Genomic DNA, 21,811 nt, shown 5'->3' with positions numbered 1-21,811 from the left:
TCCGCCCCCTGTGTCGTCCAGCAGCACCTCATTTGCATTTAAAGGGGACACACTGAAACGGCTCGTTTTTCTGAGCCCCAAAAAATGTCAATTTAAACATGCTGTAAAAAATGATCTGTTGGGTATTTTGAGCTCAAACTTCACATACACACTCTGGGGACATCAGAGACTTATTTTACATCTTGTGAAAAGGGGCATAGAACGGGACCTTTAAGGTTAGCACCTCTTCTTGCCTTATGTTTCACTGCCTTTATTGTACATGGTTTTATGCCAGACTCCATGATGAAGGTTCTCCTAGTCCCTGTAGTAAAAGACAGAGTAGGAAAAGTGGGCGACTCTGATAATTACAGACCCATTGCGCTTGCTAGTATACTCTCTAAAGTTATTGAGCAAATCTTTCTGGCAAGGATTGACAAAATAATTCCTTCAACAGACAATCAATTTGGGTTTAAGCCCAAACATGGCACAGATATGTGCATTTATGCCTTAAAGGAACTACTAAGTGATTATAAGAGCAAGAATTAATCTGTTTTTATATGTTTTTTAGATGCCTCTAAGGCGTTTGATTGTGTGAATCATCGAAAATTATTTTATAAACTATGTCAAGCGGGTGTGCCTAGGTATATAGTTAGATGCTTGTCATACTGGTACGCAAACCAGACTATGCAGGTCAAGTGGGGAAACTGTGTGTCTGCTCCTTTTCAGGTCTGCAATGGGGTCAGACAAGGAAGCATTTTATCCCCTGTTTTGTTTAATTTTTTTATGAATGACCTGTCTAAGCGGTTAAACCAGTGCAGAACGGGCTGTATGGTTGGAAGTTCAGTAGTAAACCATCTAATGTATGCTGATGACTTGGTAGTGTTTAGTCCCAGTACAGCTGGTTTCCAGCATCTTCTCAAACTGTGTTCTGAGTTTGGAGAACAACATGATGTCAAATATAATCCTTCTAAAAGTGTAATCATGATCTGCCGAACGAAAGAGGACAAACGTATGACATTCCCTGACTTTAAGTTGTCTGGTAATGTCCTTAAGGTCTGTGATGAAGTCAAATATCTTGGTCATGTGATCACTGACCGTTTGTCTGATGATGAGGACATTTATCGTCAGTGTCGTATGTTATATGCACAAGCTAATGTACTCCTTCGGAAATTTGGTTACTGTTCTGATGAAGTTAAATTAACTTTATTTAAAGCATATTGTACTTCACTGTACACAGCAAATCTCTGGTGGAACTACAAAAAAGCCAGCCTTCAGAAACTACAAGTGGCTTATAATGATGCACTAAGACTTTTGTTAAAAAAGCCGAGATGGACTAGTGCCAGTGACTTGTTTGTGTCTGCTCGAGTTAACACATTGAAGGCTGTTTTGAGAAACACAATGTACAATTTCATTTGTCGACTTAATGAGTCTGGAAATAGTGTCATCATGATACTGACTAATACTGAATATAGCGCCATACGCTACACATCTAAACTTTGGAGACACTGGTATGACTGTCTTCTGAAAGGATAGAATCTTTTTTTTTTTTTATAATATGTATTTAATGTGATGTGTTTTAATTTTGTGCCGTCTGTTGTTTTTTATGAAGTATGGACCATGAGTCTGCAATAAAGTCTATCTATCTATCTATAAGGTTACTGGTCCTTTTTTGCTAGGACATTATCCGTTTCTCTACAGATTTTTTTTTTTCTAACAGTGTACAGATAAAACACACATGAGTAGTACACCAATATACTTACTGTGTAGGCCAATGATTGAGCAAAGCATCTTGGTTGTGGTTGTGGTCGTTATTGCACATATTTTAGGGGGTGTCTCTTGCTCAAAAGGGAGGCTACAGCAAGCAGAACAAAAGAAACCACAGGAATTATATTGAGTGAGGTTATGCAACATAGCAATTCAATTGTCACATTAGTCTATTAATTTAATTATTTGTGTAAAAGAACATTGCAGTTTGCTTCTGGACCTAATGATGGTCATTGAAATATCTAATTGGACATGGAATATTGCAAATATGGAATATTTAAACATGCCTCCAACTACCATGCACTCTATTGGTGTCTTGCTGTTTCCAAGCATGCGCTTTGCAATCTTGAAAATTGTAACCATTGTTAAGACACTCACAATATTACACAATATCAGCCAGTTAAATAGAAGAATATGGTTGGGAGACTATATTATATTTTATATTTGAGATGATTTCGTTGCTTTGAATTCTTATATACAGAGAAAATGCAAAGTAATACAAAACATATACAGACTTATGAAAATGTCTTTAATACTTTGAAAGTGTCTACAACACTGATACTTTCTCGTGTAAGTCAGGTTGCTGTGGAAACAGTATAGTGGAGGCCTCTATTTATCTTATAGTAAACCACTTTGATCAACAGATGGAATGTTTGGAAAGTAGCAGTGATAGAATTGTTACTATAATGTCATGGCTGCTGAAGATACATTATGTAGCCAAATTAACCGCTGCTTATTACATACAGTACACTCACGTAAAGCGATATACTTTATACTATGATTTTTTTTCAATTTTGTTGCTAATTCTAACTATATTATCACCCATCTTTATATACTATCACGAATTATAAGTATGCCCAATCTGCTAAATGCGACTGTAAGGCAAATTATAAACACTGAGAAATTATGTTACTATATTACTATAATAATTAAGTCACACTTTAGATTAGGGTCCAATTATCAATATTAACTATATTAACAATGACTTTTGCATCAATAAACTTCTAATTACTGCTTATAATTAGTTAGTAAGGTAGTTGTTAAGTTTAGTTGGATTTGGCTAGGACAAAGAATGTAGAATGTGGTCATGAAGAATAAGGCATTAGTATGAGCTTTTTAAGTACTAATAAACAGCCTAATACGCATGCTAATACGCATGGTCAGAGAATCTGACCCAAAACTAAAGTTTTACCAATAATTATTATAATTATATTACTATAGAAACTATATCACTAAATATATAACACTAAATATATATATTTTATTAAAAACTTTGTATATTAAAAACTTTGACTTTCTGTAAAGCTGCTTTGTAACAATGTGTATTGTGAAAAGATTTAAATCAATTTGACTTGACACTTTTGTTATTGACCTTATTTTAATTAATAAGAATTATTTATCTATTTTCCACCTACACTTTATTTTTAGTCTATGCAACTGTTAAATCTGCTAATTTAAAATGATATGCAATCTTAAGGGTTAAAACAATCCCATTTGAGGTCCCTCTCCAATGCACTCTTTATTAGTAGCCAGCATCCCAAAGGCTCAACCTCATTTGTCTGTCTGAGCCAAAAACTGAGACATGAAAGATCACTGAACCACAATTCTTTGTGCAACGGCTTGTGAAAAGCTAAATGGCCTCCCATTGGCTTAAGTCGAGAAATACCGGAACGATCAATGGGCCAGCCAGACTGTAGCTTTCTGCTGAGGTCACACAGTGGGGCAGCTTTGAGGTTGTGCCTTAACAGATGTCAGTAACATTAAGGCAGACAGTTGGGAGAGAGGAGGCTTGATACTGTATTCATTATCAACAGACTATTAGGTCTCAATGAATGATATTCAGATATTTACATTTTAAGTTGCTCTCCTGGAAAGTGCTTATGTAATCATACATTTCATAACATTCACTTTGGCTCTTTACAGTACAGTATTCTTCTTCTGTAAGACTGCTTTTTCAGCAGCCTTGGTTCGAGAAGTATTTTTCCCATAAGGATTTTTAGAAAGTCTTTGTTACAAGAGTTACAAGTCATGAAGCAAACCAACCAGCTATGAGGTGAATAACAACATTATAAAGTTTGATTTGAAGCAAAAAAAAGTATTTGAAAAACGGACAAAAAGATAAAGGTACAAGACTGTAATTAATAGCTTTAATGAGGGAAAGAACTGTAATCTCAGCATTGCACATGATAAAAAACAATGGATACATTTAAAACTATTGATTTAAAGATGTTGATTATGTATTTAGAAACTATATATTTTACGTTTATTGCAAACTGCCCTATATATAGTAGGCAAAAAAGGTATGTGAACAGAGTAGCATTTCTAAATTCAGTATTCATAAAACAGTGGTTGGATGACTTACTACTTTTTTACTTTTGGACATTTTACTATCCCATGAGGTAATGGGAGAGGATTTATAAATGGCAGTGAAGTGACACAACTAGCGTTGGTCAAACGACAATGACAACAAATCTTTTTTAGCATAGCAATATTAGCAATATTCTTAAGCAAACCATCGATTATCAACCTCCGAGCTAACAGTAGGTCTGTCTTTAAAGTTATTGAAGTTTCGAAGTTATCATAAAAAAATCAATTCCCTTATAATAAGACTTTTGCACTTTATAAATAAATTGCAGAAATACTGACCCAATTACAGTCAAGTCAAGTCACCTTCATTTATATATAGCGCTTTTAACAATATAGATTATTTAAAAGCAGGCCAAGGCCAAAAAGCAGCTCCTAAAACAAAGCCCATGGCCTTGTTCAACAGAGAAGTCTATTCAATGAATTTACTAGGTAAAGTTATATAACAGAAGCCCTGAGGACCAAGCCATTAATATACTCTGCCCAGACAGCTATTAACAGATTATGTGGCATGCCTGAATTTGCACTTTATTTAAGCAGTCACCTTTGGCATTGCTTGTCTTCACCAAGACATGAATACTTTTTTAACCTCCAATATAACATGATATATAACTTATTGGCTAGAAAGATCTAATAGGTACCACAAAGCTGTTTTCATTTTTGATTAAGATCTTGGAGAGAATGGATGAGAGTGAGGGAGACTTGCAGACCTTTTATTAATCTATCTGCTTGTGATGTCACTGTGACATGAAATGAACACAAATAATCTTCTGTAGCCCCTCGCCTCCAAGTCCAACCAATGGCATTCCAAAGAGATTAATACAGTATTAATAAGTGTAAATGACTTACCACCAATCCACTTACAAGGACACATGCTAAAATCCTGATGTTAAGTGTGCCAAACACTGTTCTACAGTAGAGAAAATCACCAGCGAATGAGATTTATAATCACATGCAATATGCAGTTAAAACAGTCAAAATTGGCTGAGAGTTTAGAGGGTAATGATGATAATAAATTATGGTGTGGATTAACAAAAGCTGATTGGGATTATTCATTGTCAGAAAGAAGCAAAGTGAAATGGTAAACTCTGTTTAAAATGGTTTCACTTTGGATTTTCCCTTGGCCTCCTCCACTGATATCTATTTTATATATATATATATATATTTTTTTTTTTTTTTTTTTTTTACTTCTAAAACTTTTTTAAACCTGAGACTTGCTTTATAAACATTGATATGGAATCTGTGTCACCATGCCATTGTAATTAGGTTGCAGAGGAAAACACTAATCCATGGTGCAGGAGGCAGGCTTCAGAAATCCCCACCAGAACAGATCATGGTCACGAGCTAATTGGATGGTCAGTGTACTAAGGGTGAAGATTACATATTTAGACATTAAAATGTTAGCGTTATAACTGAACTTTATTTATTTTCAGATCTTGCATATGGGGAAATGACAACAAAGACTGAACACAAAAAAATCCTGATAACAAAGTTTTTTATTACAACAGTTTCAATGTTCCATTATCGATAAATGGTTTGTGGCAATATAACATGGTTGCTGAGTTTTTTTCTTTTTAGAAAACCCAAGAAAGAAATTTGATCTACAGCTGAAAGCATTCACATTGAATTTACATTTTGAACGATGATAACCGCCATACAATAAGACAACCAAGACAGGGTGCAACACAAAGCAACCCCAAAACCACATCGATAAAAAGGGCACAATCAATTCAAATACAACACCCGGTCCTTAGAAGTGTTTTCACATCTAGACTGAATTTGCTTTTTTCTCCTCCTCCTCCTATTTCTTAGCAATAAAAAAGCATTTCACTGAAGCAGCACTAACAAGAAGGTGTTAATCATTACCAACATAAAAATCCAAGATTGTGCAGTTTATCCTATAATTTGAAATAAAAAATACAATGCCATTACTTTGTGAGCTGGTCACTTGTCAACAAAAAGCCACGCCTCATTCGGATGATGAATATTTGGGGATATCCATTAGGCCACGCCCCCCTGTCCTATGGCATAGTCGAAACCAATGCAAAATAGCCCACCATGGGCACCAGATGAATCCATGCCACATGCTCCTAGAAGTAGAAGCTTTCTCTTTTCTTCCCAACGCTGGAATGGACAAGGGAGGCAGTCCAGACGCATCTAGGTGTTGCTAAAGGGTTGGCTCATCCTATCCGAAAGTGTTGCAGCTTTAGATTTTTTTTTTTACATTTTGGTTACAAAGTTATACTGCTAAAAGAAGTGAATGAAAAGAAGGCAATGCAGGGAAGGGAGTGTGCACTGTGCATGATGGCAGCTTGTGTCTTCACGAGGCCGCCTGCTTCTCCTGTTCAATGGCTGTGGACAAAGAAGGAAGGGTCACATTTATATTCACCTCCTCTTTGCCAACATTTGCACTCAATTTGTGCTTCTAAATCTCATTTGATAACATTCTGTGTGAAGATTAACTAATTATAACCTAAGGACACAGATATAGACGTTTCCAAGCACAGCTTACTATAGTTATGTAATGCCTGGATGTCAAAAAAAGGACGATTTTGTGTTGAAATTCTTACTTTCTTTAGATGGCAGTGGGTTTTTTTCCTGTGTCTCAGTCTTCTTCAGCTTGGTTTTGTCAAAGCTGGTGACCTCTTCCAGGTTTGGTTTGTCAGACATGATTGGTTGTATGCTTAAGGAACAAAAGAAAATACATTTTTTTATTTTCCGCTTTCTTGTCTGCAAAAGCACTTAAGTCATTAGGAGAGAGCGAGGGTTGCTTAGCTAAAACACCGAGGCAATGAAGGTCTTGCAATCTATTGTTCATTTCGAGGCGATTTGCATCACATCCCGTTAATGTTCATGACAGTGCCACACAGCACTGAACAAAACCGCACCCTTTTTGAATGGCGTCTGAGACAGCAAAAATTAATATTTACATAACAATAGCAGTTCCCACGCTGAGATTACAAGAGAGGCGCAAATATGATGATTCAATACGACAGCGGACCGTTTTGCATATCTTTTCTGACAGATTTTTGCTCATTCAGCTCGGTTTCTTTCGTAAGCATGGTCGCACAGATCATTTCGACTGGATTTCACAGAACGTAATTGCATTCAGGAAAAAACACCGCCTTGTGCCGCTTTATCAGCCAGCACACAATGCTGTCGTTTCTTTTAACGCCCTGTTCACCAATCACACGTTATAACACATTTACTGCCTTTGATACAAGGGAGCAAATGTGCCAACTGACATGAGACACATCCTTATTAATGCATTTGCAGCACAAAGAGGCTTAACAAAGGAAAATAGGTTAACCGCCTTGATCGGCTAGAGTTATCGACTTTAAATCAACATTTGCGTATTTGTTAATAGCTACTATTTAGAATGTTATAAAGATGCTTTGAACACAGCACGTCTTAAAATACAAAGACATATATGTTTTCAGAAATTATTTGAAAAAGGACAGATTTCACACGTCCAATAAACATAGGCTACTGATATAACGGTTTGCGTTTTTACCAATAGTTAACATGGTGCCAATATAATTATTTTATATGCGTAACATTAGATCTAAAATACATACCTTGGTAGACGGATTGGAGTTAGAAGTATTTAGCTGAATAACGTTGCAGTTACTGTGGCGCGCCAATGCGCAAGCATGAAATATATAGAGGGAGATATGCTAATCAAAAGCTGACGTCAGTTCTCAGTTCTACGGAGAACAGAACAGGGTTCAGGGCAGGTAATAGGAATGTAACATTATCCTATGCAAATTGTTGGTTTTAATCGCAGATACTCACAGACTATCTTTTTATGACAAAGAGATCAATACATCTTTGTATTATTTGTTTCTTTCTTTTATTTTACATTTAAGATTATTTTAGCAACGTGCTAAGACGCCACCTGGTGGACATGTTAGACTGTTACATTTCATTTTATGCAAGAACATAACATTTAATTGATTTTGCTCAACAGTTTAGTTTGATTAGCTTACGTCTTTTTTTCTTTCTTTTTTTTAAAGGAAAGAAAAATATATATATCTACAAATGATCAATTAAAACACATACTGTGAAATATATCCCATATGCAATATAAATTACGTCTCCCCCAACCCCCCACCGTTTGTTCCTTGGCACAATCTTTTTAATTGTATACTTTCGCAATAATCTTTGGGGTACTTTTATGTGTTAGTGTAGGGGGCTTTTATTTTGGTAATGATCCGGAAGTGATCTTAAGCAGCAATGCAAGTAGAGATAAATGAAATGCCGTTTGATATTAGAAGACAACAGTTAAGGGCAATATTTTGGACAAATATTAAGAGTCAGGATGAAGTACATCCAACAAAGAATATACTAGGAATATGTTGGGAACAAGGAATGAATAAACAAAAGAGTTTTGGATGGGTTGTTGAAGGAGATATTAAGGAGATGGGGATAGGCAAATATAGATGTGTACCAAGAGTGATGTACCCACATTACCCTTTATGGATTCTTCCTCAGCCAATAGTAGATTTAATTTTACTGAAGATAAGACAAAAAGAAGGAAGTAGTGAGATGGAAGTAATGAGAACAAAGGAATATTTAGGGCTTAAGTATGGAAATAATATACAGATATACACAGATGCAAAAAAGGGGGGAGAGTAGGAGTGGCAGTCAATGTTCCAAAGTTACATTACAGATAAAGAAAAAAGCTAGAATAAGTGATCAACTGTTATACAGGTGAACTGATGGCTATTCTGCTAGCAGTACAACTAATTAAGAAAAGAGAAATACAAAATGCGGTCATATGTTCAGATTCATTTTCAGCAATAGTCAGTATTGATAACCAAATGTCAGAATCAAGGCCAGACATAGTAATGGAAATCCTTCAAAATCTCTGAATTAAAACAAGGTATGATAGAAGTAGGCCTACAGTTTATGTGGGTTCCAGCCCATGGGGGAATTAAAGGGAATGAAGAAGCAGATAAATTAGCCAAGCAAGCAGTATGACGAAATGGTAGAAATTGAACTACCACATAGTATAAGAGAAATCAAATCAGTAATAAAATAGAAAGTGATTAAAAAGTGGCAACAGTATTGGGATAATGAGACTAAAGGGAGACATTTAATACAAAATAAATTGGGAAAAGGTAGAAAGAGTGGGGGAAATAGGAGGGACGAAAATATAATTACAAGATATGGGACATACAGGTTTGAATACAACATTACATCTAATATCTAAACATCCAACGGGAATGTGTGAGAAATGTGGACAGAGTGAAACTGTTGAACATGTAATTATAAATTGTAAGGATTATGATGAAGAAAGATAAGTGCTAAGAGAAGAAATATGGAAGAATGAAGGAAAAGAGTTAACATTAAAGAATAGACTCACTCAGATATAGGAAATAGTACGGTAAAGGTGTTGTTTCAGTTTCTGAATAACACAGGATTAATTAAAAGAATGTAGGAGAAATGTATAAGAGAGGTAGAGGGTGCAGATAAGATGAAAATATAGGCTGTGGGTAAAGGAAATAATATCTGGGAAAAAAAAGAAAAAAAAAAGGATATAGTGAATTATTGGAAGTTAAAGGGGTGGAAACTGGAGGAGCTGAACGCCAGTGGGTGTTTTTTTTATTTTTTATATATAAATATATATATGTAGGCTAGTGGGGATGGTTAAAAAGTGTTAAGAGGAATAGGCAAATGTTTCTGAGCCAAGCTACCTGATGATGGCAGTAATGCACTGTTTAGTGCGGTTGCCAGTAAAAGACAGAAGAAGAAGAAGAAGAAGAAGAAGAAGAAGAAGAAGTGATCTCGAACACATGTGCGTTCATGTATTTAGAGGTTCTCACGTGTTAGAATGATGGTTTTTTGATGCTTAATGGTTCATCCATAACGTAATATCTCAAAAAACATGAAGTTTGCATACAAGGTATGACAGACGCTATTTTATTCGTGATGTTCTTCTTGTGAATAATTGTATTGCTTTTCTTTATATCTTTTAGTGAGATCTTGCCTGCCGGTTTACGATTGTTGATAAATATTTCATAATATACTAAATAAATAAAAGCGACAATGAATTGTTTTTATTATGTGAATGCCTGCAAGAGAACGTTTGGACTGAACTTGTTTGCATTTCCTTCTAGTTTTCCAACTTATTAGGGGCATTTTATCGCGACGGGAACCTGTCTTTCTCTAAAGATGGGAATTCTGTCATCAGTCCTGTCGGGAACCGTATCTCCGTCTTTGATATGAAAAAGTGAGTATTTCTATTTCATTACGTTGAAACAAACTGATTTCATAGCCCAGTCTAAGTGAGTTGAAAACACTCTCATTTACAAGCGAAAGTTATGCTGATTTCAGCTGAGGAATGTTATTTTTCGTATTTCTTCAGTAACCGATCAGAAACCTTACCAGTGTCCACCACAAAGAACATCACCTGTTTTGGAGTCTCTCCAGATGGGAATCTTGCCATACTTATAGATGAAGGTATTGGAAAGTCCACCATTCTCCATGCGTATTTTTTTCTGTCATGCCATGAACATGACTGTGTTCAAAACTTGTTCAAAAAAGTCCTTTTTGAAAATAACCCAAAATCAAATTTGATCCTGGGAAATAAGAGTAAATTGTGAAACAAAGAAATTGTTTAACATAAAATGCTAATAAAATTTAATATTGATGATTCTGCACCTTTTCTGTGTCAATAATCAAGTTAGCAAAATGTTGACATCGACCATGTTATCTCCCAGATTTCCTTGCTTACAAAGAAGCACAAGGTCTTCGTAACATTTTCAGATGATGCTGAATAACATGGATCATCAGGTTTTAACACAAACTTGTGGCGTTCATGCTGGCTCAAGTATATGCTACTTAAAGGGTTAGTTCATCCAAAAATGAAAATTCTGTCATTAATTACTCACCCTCATGTCGTTCCAAACCCGTAAAATCTTCGTTCATCTTCGGAACACAAATGAAGATATTTTTGATGAAATTTGAGAGCTTTGACAGCAACGTCATTGCAACTTTCAAGTCAAGTCACCTTTATTTATATAGCGCTTTTTACAATACTGATTGTATCAAAGCAGCTTTACAGTGATAACATGAAAATAATACAACAAAGTTTGTTTTTTAGAAGAAAGTTGCATCTTTGATGTTAGAAGAAAATTGTGTCATCGTCCACCTTAAGTAAGGCAGATCAATAATATTGTTGAATATTAAAGGTATAGTTCACCCAAAAATGAAAATTCTGTCAGTAATTACTCACCCTCATGTTGTTCCAACCCCGTAATGGTGCATTCACACCGAACGCGAATAGCGCGTCAGGCGCGAGTGATTTCAATGTTAAGTCAATGCAAAGACGCGTTACGCTAGGTTCACACCGGACGCCGAAGCGGCGCGGAACGGAGGCCGCTTCCTTTCGGCGCCCATGTTAAGCTATGGTGTCGTTCACACCAGACGCGGAGCGCCGCGGCGTGAAGCGCCAGTTTCGGCGTCACCCTCATTTACACTGCACACGTCTGCGGCGCATTACGGCTCCGACAAGGTTTTATTCCGTCCGCCACACGGTGCCAACTCACACCAGGAGCATTTCAGAAGCGAAGCGACTGGATGCGCGAGACCACATGATTTGCCTGTCCGACGTGGTTTTTCTTGATTTTGGGGGTTTCTACCTTACAGTCTATGCTTTCTACCAAGGATATATTGGTGTGCAATACAATTGGGAGTCTGCACATGGTGTTTATTTTGAAATTGACAGTGTTTTTTTACTTTTATTTTGTATTTCCGGTGCGACTTGGACGCGCGTCTGTCAAAAATAGACTAGGCGCCTATATTTAGCGAAGCGGCACAGAGAGCCGTTTCTGGGAAGCTTCTGAAACACGCCGCGTCGCGGCCGGTGTAAACACAAGCATTGACTAGAATGGGCGCGATCAGCTCCGGTAGCTGTGTCGCAGCCGTAATGCGCCGCAGATGTGTGCAGTGTAAATGAGGGGTCTGGTCTATTTTTTGCGCAAGCCGCGAGTGATCCGCGTCCATTCCGGCAGGAAGTCACAACAAGAAACACGAGACAATCCGGTCAATTGTCAAAATATAAGCAATTTTCAAATTAAAATACCGCGAGTGACAAATGCGATCATATTTGTGTATCTAAACAGACTAGAAAGATGAAAACAAACAAAGAAAAAAACACAACACACACACGCACGCACATGCACACACAGAGCAACGGGAGTGTACAAACTTTTTGTTTACAGAAACATGGTGTATTCATTTTATGAGGTTATTTACTTACCCATGATGTAAAAAACAGCTCTGAATAAACAACAACTGAGCAGAAGCGCTTGTCGACCGCCGCGGAGAATACGCGTCTGGTGTGAACAGGCAGGCGCCGGACCGCGCGTGATTTTCCGTTCCGCGTCGCTTCGGCGTCCGGTGTGAACCGAGCGTTACGCGCGTAAAAAATTCCTGCGGCGCGAATGGGGCGTAGAGCGCGGCGCGGTAGACGCGAATACGCCTCATTCGCGCGTCTTGAGCGTCTGGCGTGTTAAGCGCGTTACGCGCGAATGATTTTATTAGTGCTATTTGTGCATTCACGCGTTTGACGCGAATTCGCGTCTGCCGCCCGAGTTGAAAAATCTGAACTTCTGCGTCAATTCGCGTCGCGTTAACCAATCAGGAGCCTGCTTGCTGCTGTCACGTGGTGAAGTGACAGTTTATAATGTTATTTTATGTGTGGCCTCAATAAATTATTTTGTAATATGACTAAAATGCACAACAAAGCAAATCTTTCACATAAAAACTCGATTTCAATATATGAAAGATACTCATTTTGTATTGAATGCTATTTATTCCATATCTATTCTAGATTATATGAAACAATCTAATGTAAAGACAACAAACACAATTTAGTGTATGAAAACAAAACAAAAATCACAGGACAGGTTTCACTTTTGGAGGCTGGCTCCATTTATTATCAAAACAAAAAGTAAATGACAGAATAGGTGGGTGCGTGTGCGGGTGAGGGTGAACCTCGCGCCGGGCTGTACAGCGCGGGCTCGTCAGGCAGCGTACACTCGAGGCCGAGGCCGAGGCCTTATACGGCCTACGCTGTCCTCGTCAGCGTCCTCACCGTTAGGTCCACCAAACCTAGCTCCTGTAGCAAATTGTGAAACTCCTGAAACCCTTCGGAGGGTCTGGTGGACTCGAGTACAGCGATGATGTCCCCTACGCAGCTGTTTCTGCTCTTCAGAGCATATACGAGCGGTGACTCTCTCAATTAATGCTAATGCTCGATAAACATCTAAAAAAGATGGCCGCCAGCGGGTTTCGAAACTTTCGCCTCCGGATTTTGCCTCTGACGCGAATATGCGTCTAAATTCGCGTTTGGTGTGAACGCAGCATAAGACCTTCGTTCATCTTCGGAACACAAATGAAGATATTTTTGATGAAATCTGAGAGCTGGATCACTCCTCCATAGGCTTCTAAGGGATTGAAACTTGCTGGCCCAGAAAAGTTATTAAAGACATCGTTAATATAGTCCAAGTGACTACAGTGGCTCAATCTTAAGTTTATCAAGCGACGAGAATACTTTTTGTGCGCGTAAAACGTAGTAAAACAGCGCAGCGCTTCTGTGTTGTACGTCACACGCATCACACACATGACCAGCGTCGGCCAATAGTGAGCCTACGTGTGATGTACAACACAGAAGCGCTGCGCTGTTACACTACGTGAACTCACTCGAGGCCCCAGGGGAAAAAAAACAGACTAGTGTTGAAGCTAAGCAATAACTTGTATGAATTCAAGAGCAGCAGCATAGTAGGGTTCAGCCGCAGTTTACATTCAATACATATTAGACGGTATTACTTCAACTACACAGGCAGAACAATACAGAGACAGACCATGTCATGTGTGTGACTGTGAGCAGTGCCGTCGCTGGTGGGGTGCGAGGCCCTGTGCGAACATGAAATGCGAGGCCCTGCTCTTTGATGTGTATGCTCAATTGCGCATGAATTTCAGTCACACGGACGTAGCTGTTCTAATTCTTTTGCACGCATAATCTTGCTGCAATACGTTTTTATCAAGTAGAATAATACAGCATAATCATGCACATAGTCTCTGGCTCAGCTATGACTTTTTGCTATTTATTTCAGAGGGCAACTGTGCACTGTGCAACCAGTGGCTTTACATCAAGTCAGCTCGAGAATTTTCATGGAGAATCCGCCTATTTAACCCAACGTGTATCTTAATGGTCCAGTGGTAGAACTTTCGCCAAGCGTGTCAGAGGTTCTGGGTTCGAATCCGCTCTCGTATGGTTTTATTTTTCTCGTATAACGTTAGTTGTTTTTTTTTCTCATCAAAACCGATTATGTTAATCAGTGGTTGTATATCAAGCAGGAACACATTTGTGTGCATTATGTTAGAGTATCCACAACGGATTGAAGCACGCGTCCAAATGAAGACAGTGCGGCGTGTGCGTAATTAAGCCACACGAGAAAACACTGTATCCGCGCCACTGATCGCAGTGGCAACGAGCACTTTGATCAATTGATTTAAAAAACACATTTCAGCGCTAGATCTTCTCTTATTTAAAAAAAAAACGAACGAAATGAATGCTCTGCCAGTTACCTGGATATGTTTTATTTATTTGTAGAATTGTTACATTCGAGACATGCGAGATGTTTTAAAAAGTGGTGAAAAAAAAAAAAAAACACAGCAGGATTGCGAGGCCCCCTATTGGCGCGAGGCCCTGTGCGGTTGCACAGTTCGCACAGTCTATGCGACGGCTCTGACTGTGAGTTCACTGTAAATGTTTTTGCAGACTGGGTGAGATCAACTATGTGTAGCAATTGCATGACGGCTGTTACTGCACTATTAGAGGATTGAGACTCCCTTAACTTTTGTGTACTGTTGAGGACTGACATGACTGGTACTGACTGGTTCATCTGACAAAACATCAAACACCTCCAACACCATCTTGCTCCTCCAACAACTGTCTAAAGAATGAGAAATATGTAACCATTTGAAATTATACTTAATGTGTAGATGAAATCGTAACACAGACATCCCAAGTCTCCCGGAAGCTCTGGGAGTCTCCCGCATGTTGATCGCGGCTCCCTGATGCCCGCAAATTAGTTAAAATCTCCCGGAATCTAGAGCGAGCGAGCAAGAGCACGCATGCGTAGCGTGCGCACGGCAGAGAGAGGGAGCAAGAGACCTTGCGTGTGTGTGCTAGTGTGCGTGTGTGTTCCTCATGAAGCGCATGTAAGGACCCAACCAATCAATTGTCAGTGCGGACGGGCTTTTATCTATACTCCCGAACCGAATTAATCAGAACCGAACCACCCCACTCACTCCCTCCCGGAAATGACTTTGTGCAGGTTGGGATGTCTGGTAACATCAAATTAAAGATACACAATTATAAACTTGGATTAGGCCTAATGTTTAGTCAACACAACGGAGATATGCAGATGATTATTTAAAAGACCATTTATTTAGTCTAAAATACAATACTGTAATCAAACAACACACACACACACACACACACACACACACACACACACACACTGTTGGCGGTGAGCTCAAAGTCATCTGTCAGTTGTGCAGTTACCCAAAATCTCCTGAATGAAGTTAAAACCCATCATGTCACTGATATGTGTTTTTTAAATCAAGTGATCAAAGTGCTCGTTGCCGCTGCGATCAGTGGTGCGGATACAGTGTTTTCTCATGTGGCTCGCGCACACGCCGCACTGTGTTCACTCGGACGCGCGCTTCAATCCGTTGCGGACACTCTCTATTCGTTCTGGTGAATCACAAAACATAATGCACACAAACGTGTCCCTGCTTTATATACAACCACTGATGAACATAATCGGTTTTGATGAGAAAAAAAAAACTATAGGAGAAAAAAAAAAAAAAATGCTACGAGTGCGGATTAGAACCCAGAACCTCTGCCACGGTTGGCAAAAGTTCTACCACTGGACCATTAAGATATACATTGTTCAAATAGGCGAAACGAGTCACACGAAAATTCTCAGCACTGACAACATATATTAGGCTACATCTCATTAAACGGCGAGACCTAGACAAGACCGAGAGGTCCGAGACCAAGACAAGACCAAGACCAAAGACCGTCAAGGCCGTGACAAGGCTGAGACCACGTAAAAGTGGTCTCGAGACATACATCACTAGTAGTCACTTGGACTATTTTAACGATGTCTTTAATAACTTTTCTCGGCCGGCAAGTTTCAATCCCTTAGAAGCCTATGGAGGAGTGATCCAGCTCTCAGATTTAATAAAAAATATCTTAATTTGTGTTCCAAAGATGAACGAAGGTCTTATGGGGTTGGAACAACATGAGGGTGAGTAATTACTGACAGAATTTTCATTTTTGGGTGAACTATCCCTTTAAATGTCCCCAACTAAGCAAGCCAAAAGCCAAGGCAACAGTGGCAAGGAACCAAAACTCCATCAAGGTGACACAATGGAGAAAAAAACCTTGGGAGAACCCAGGCTCAGTCAGGGGGCCAGTTCTCCTCTGGCCAACGAGCAAACAGTGTATGATTATGATCCAGGGAGCATTACAGGTCAGAAGTCACATTGGATCGGAACATTCAGAATATTATCCAGTTCCATCTGGTTGAAGATCGGAGTCATCACGCCGGTATGGAGACGAGTTTGTTGAGGATCATTGCCGATGGCTGTCGTGTCGATGAGGCCTTCACAGGGCTGATGAGGCTGGTACTTCAGGGATGCATTGTGGATGGGCCCAGGCGCAGGTCCACCATCTGATCTGGATACGGCCCGGATCCGGCTGACTTCAGTAAACCTCGGAATAAACAAAGACTAACATTAGCATAGATGCCATTCTTCTTATGATGTAACGAGTACATCAGGTGTTATGGGAAGTGTCCCCGGTTCCGGCTGACCTAATCTATGCAGCCTAATAATCATTTAACTGATTTGCATAATAGAAATGTATAATGTTCTATATGAATGCCAGGTAAAAGAGATGTGTTTTTAGTCTAGATTTAAACTGACAGAGTGTGTCTGCCTCCCGGACAATGTTAGGAAGACTGTTCCAAAGTTTAGGTGCTAAATAGGAGAAGGATCTACCGCCTGCAGCTGATTTCGATATTCTAGGTATTATCAACTGGCCAGAATTTTGAGATCGCAGTAGACGTGAATTACTATAATGCATTAAGAGCTCGCTCAAGTACTGGGGAGCTAAACCATTTAGTGCTTTGTAAGTAATCAGCAATATTTTAAAACGTATACAATGTTTAATAGATGTTTAATGTTTAATACAATGCAGTGTTGACAGAACGGGGCTGATACCGGTTATACTTTCTGGTTCTAGTGAGAACTCTAGCTGCTGCATTTTGGACCAACTGGACTTTATTATGCGTGCAGGGCAACCACCCAGTAGAGCATTACAATAATCTAGCCATGAGGTCATGAACGCATCAACTGTTCCGCATTTTTCATTGAAAGCATATGTCGTCATTTAGATATATTTTTAAGATGGAGGAATGCGATTTTACAGATGCTAGAAACGTGGCTTTCAAATGAAAGATTGGTATCAGAGAGCACACCCAGGTTCCTAACCAACGACAAAGACTTGACAGAGCAGCCATTCAAGGCCCAGAAAGGTAGTTAAAACATCGTTAAAATAGTCCACGTAACTACAGTGGTTCAACCTTAATATTATGAAGCGACGAGAATACTTTTTGTGCGCAAAACCCCCCCAAAATAACAACATTATTCAACAATCTCTTCTCTTCCACATCATTCTCCTACGCTGTTGACATAGTGTAAACAGTGCAGCGCTTCTGGGTTCTACGTTAGAATGTCGGCTCACTATTGTCCGACGCTGGTCGTGTGTGATGCGTGTGATGCTGACGGAGGAGCTGGCCAATAATGAGCCGACGTTCTGACGTAGAACCCAGAAACGCTGTACTGTTTACACTACATCAACCGTGTAGGAGAATGACATGGAAGAGAAGAAATTGTTTAATAAAGTCGTTATTTTATTTTATTTTATTTTATTTTTGCACAAAAAGTTGATCTACTGTAGTCACATGGACTATTTTAACTATATCTTTACCATCTTTCTGGACCTTGAAAGTTGCAATGACGTTGCTGTCAATGGAGGGACAGAAAGCTCTCAGATTTCATCAAATCTTCATTTGTGTTCCGAAGACGAACCAAGGTCTTACGGGTTTAAAACGTCATGAGGGTGAGTAATTACTGACATAATTTTCATTTTAGGGTGATGAAACCCTTTCAAGAAAAAGGGAGGTGTACCAAATACTAAGAAATAATGAAATGATTTCTAATATTTAGCTTTTCATTCAAATTATGATGCTAATAATATCATTTGTAAAGGAAACACAATGTAATGAATGAGAAAATGGAACCATAGAACAAGCGTAGTTTTGGACTCCAATGTCTAAGTTGGAAAAATGTGTCATTACAGTTTGTTGGTTATTTTTTATGCCAAGAAAGTTTTGAGTTTAACACCGTTTGATGAATGTGTTTCAGATGGAGCAGCCATACTGGTCAGCTTGGTCACTCGGGCAGTACTTTACCATCATCACTTCCATAATCCTGTTCACAGTGTGTCCTTCTCCCCTGATGGAAGGTCAGCTATTACACACCTGCACACAGCGCTTTTTATCTACACAATATGACTTTATGCATGAGTCGCTCTTATTTCATGTTCCTTTAATTTTTTATAGGAAATTTGTAATAACAAAGAAAAATGTGGCTCTAATGTATGATGCGCCTGGAAAAAACAGAGAGTTTAATGCATTTGCATTAGAAAAGAGTTATTATGGACCATTTGATGAGACGACTTGTATCGACTGGACGGATGATTCCAAGTGCGTAAAATATTTTTTTCTATATTCTTTCCTTTGATGTATGAATGCTGCCTCACAGCAGTCATTTTGTTACAGTGCAATTTATACTTTATTTTATTTCAGTGCGATAACAAATATAAATCACATGTTTTGTGTTTGTCCATTTTTACATACTGGTTTCCCACGGTATTTAGTATTGTGTTTGATATATAACACACTGCAAACAATTCTTGGACTGTATTTTACCACTATGTAACCAGTTACACTCTCACTCTCCTTCTCTGATAACTAGGTGCTTTGCTGTTGGTAGCAAGGACATGACCACTTGGATCTTTGGAGCAGAAAGATGGGCGAATCTCATCTACTACTCGCTTGGGGGTCATAAGGACATCATAGTGGGCTGTTTCTTTGAGAAGGACAGCTTGGATGTAAGTTTGTAAAAAGTGTCTGCTGCATTTGTGTAGCACATGGGTAAATCAACTAGCAGCCCTTTCTTTACGATTTTATCGGGTCAAGAGTATTTTGCAACGTATTGTATATTACGTATATTGTATATTAAACATGAAGAAGTCGTAATAGATTGTTAATTCATTGCATTTTTTCTTGCAGTTCTGCAACATTGCAATACTATAAAACTAGACTCTTCCCAAACAGAACCTACCAGTTGGTTTAGGAAGTGGTTCCATTTTAACCAAATTTTTGTTTTAAACATTTCTCTTTTCAGAAAATGCCATGTAATGTCAGTGTCTTTCAAAGTAATACTTTATTAATTTTATAAGCTACACATCATAACCAACCTCAATTGACCCGACCCACACAAGAAACCCTGGTGTACACTGTCAAAAATATTTTTTTTGGAAAGTTGTAAATAAAACAGATTATTGGAGCATGTTTTACAAGAAAATACTATTTCAGTTATTCAACTACAAAGTTTCACATTTAGTTAGATGTTACTTGGTGTTTCTTTGTAATTATTTGTGAAAGTTAACTAACAATTAAGTGAAAATAGTTTCTGCACCACATTTTTCAGTGTAGTATATATTGTTCAGTTAATCAGCTCGTTTGCTAGCTCTTTTAATAGGACTTGATCAGTCTCAATATGGAATTGCATGTGAGAGGATTTCGCTTTCATTATAATATTCAAAACTTTAGTTTTGATCGATTGCTCCTGTCTGCCTCGCTGCCTGCTGTGAGTGTGTTTGCCTCGGTGCTGTAAGCTCCGTCTTAGCCTCGTATTTCTTTGTTTTGAACCATCATTTACTACAATTTGTAGTTGTTTATACTAAATACAGCTTACCCAACATCTCAGATTGACATCGCTAGCATCCGTTACTACTAACACAACACGCTAATTCGCTACTGCTAGCCTGTTAACGCGCCACCCGTGCGCTCAGCTGTTTTATTTATTTATTTTTTCTCTCGCGCGCTCGCGCCTTTGAGTTCATAAAAGCTCAGGTAAGTAATAATCAGTCAACAAACACGGTGAGTAATGTCTTGTCCTGTTATTGTCACCTGCACTTCATGTCACATGTTTAGCATAGACTTCTCTGTTGGCAATGTAGGATTTATATGTGATAAATGTAAGGAGACAGTTAGGCTGACAGAGAAGATTTCAGAATTAGAGACACGCATCCAAACTTTAATTGAGGATAGTAAGAGTGCTAGAGCTTTAGATACTATTTTGGATGCGCCTAGCATAGTGAACTCTTTACATGATTCGGTTCCAGCTGAAGTAGTGCCTGAGCAGCCGGGCAAATGGGTGACAGTGAGGGATCGCTCTAGTCGCGGATCAAAAAACCACTCTTCCGTTCCGATTACCACAACAAATCGATTTGCCCCGCTCAGTGAAACACCCACTGAGAATTCTGTTGATTGTGCCCTAGTAATTGGTGATTCGATCACACGGAACGTGAAAATAGAGACACCAGCGAACATAGTCACATGTTTGCCGGGAGCCAGAGCGCCTGACATCAAAGCAAATTTAAAAGTGCTGGCTAATGCTAATCGTAAATTCTCTAAGATCATTATTCATGTCGGCACTAATGATGTTCGACTCCGCCAGTCGGAGATCACCAAAATTAATATTAAAGAGGTGTGTGAACTTGCAAGTACGATGTCAGGCACTGTAATTTGCTCTGGCCCCCTTCCTGTTCGCAGGAGTGATGAGATAGTTAGTAGATTGTGTTCACTGAATCGCTGGCTGTCTGAGTGGTGTCCGTGTAATAATATAGAATTCATAGACAATTGGAAAAGTTTTTGGGGCAAACCTGACCTGTTGAAAAGAGATGGTATTCATCCCTCCTGGGATGGTGCTGCTCTTCTATCTAGTAATATGGCTCATAGTCTTAGAGCTCAAACATGACAAATTGGGCACCAGGTCAGGAAGCAGACAGACTGGCTAAACCAACCGTCTGCTAGCGGCCTCGCGTCACCCAGGTCAGATAAATCCCATCACATAGAGCCTCTTTCACCTAGCTATCATCATATAGAGACTGTGTCTGTTCCCCGATTTTGGAAATCCAAAAAATGTTTAAACCTATCTAAGGTTAAAAATTTAATTGATGTTCAACAAATAAAAAACAGCTATAATACAGATGAGCAAATGATAAAGCTTGGGTTGCTGAATATTCGATCGCTTACTTCAAAAGCACTCATTGTTAATGATATGATTTCAGATAATAACCTAGATGTGCTGTGTTTGACAGAAACCTGGCTAAAACCAAACGATTACATTACTTTAAATGAGTCCACCCCGCAAGATTACTGTTATAAACATGAACCCCGTCTGAAACGCAAAGGGGGTGGTGTTGCTGTAATTTATAGTAATATTTTCAAAACCACTAAGAAATCAAGTTTCGAATATAATTCTT

At 38.7% G+C, this 21,811-nt stretch overlaps 2 protein-coding genes across 2 annotated transcripts in view; one reads left to right on the top strand and one right to left on the bottom strand.

Moving 5' to 3' along the window:
* Positions 1-5,585: 5,585 nt before the first annotated feature.
* Positions 5,586-7,811, bottom strand: LOC311285865 (thymosin beta-11). The gene is made up of 3 exons (XM_084401711.1): positions 7,686-7,811; positions 6,678-6,790; positions 5,586-6,459 (listed from the first exon to the last, which is right to left on the bottom strand). Exons 2-3 carry the CDS (start codon positions 6,775-6,777, stop codon positions 6,428-6,430), a joined length of 132 nt encoding a protein of 43 aa, XP_084257837.1. The 5' UTR covers positions 6,778-6,790; positions 7,686-7,811; the 3' UTR covers positions 5,586-6,427.
* Positions 7,812-9,849: 2,038 nt separating this feature from the next.
* pwp2h (PWP2 small subunit processome component) overlaps positions 9,850-21,811 on the top strand; it is a 50,997-nt gene continuing 39,035 nt past the window's right edge. Inside the window, exons 1-6 of the mRNA XM_084401710.1 lie at positions 9,850-10,015; positions 10,230-10,342; positions 10,478-10,572; positions 18,622-18,721; positions 18,819-18,962; positions 19,234-19,369. Coding sequence (XP_084257836.1) covers positions 9,998-10,015; positions 10,230-10,342; positions 10,478-10,572; positions 18,622-18,721; positions 18,819-18,962; positions 19,234-19,369 — 606 coding nt within the window. The 5' untranslated portion in view covers positions 9,850-9,997. The remainder of the gene's footprint in view (positions 10,016-10,229; positions 10,343-10,477; positions 10,573-18,621; positions 18,722-18,818; positions 18,963-19,233; positions 19,370-21,811) is intronic.

The sequence above is a fragment of the Rutilus rutilus genome (assembly GCF_951802725.1).
Source record: "Rutilus rutilus genome assembly, chromosome: 2".
Classification (NCBI taxonomy): domain Eukaryota; kingdom Metazoa; phylum Chordata; class Actinopteri; order Cypriniformes; family Leuciscidae; genus Rutilus; species Rutilus rutilus.
Note: the sequence above shows the minus strand (reverse complement) of the source record. Positions and strands in the feature narration are given on the sequence as shown.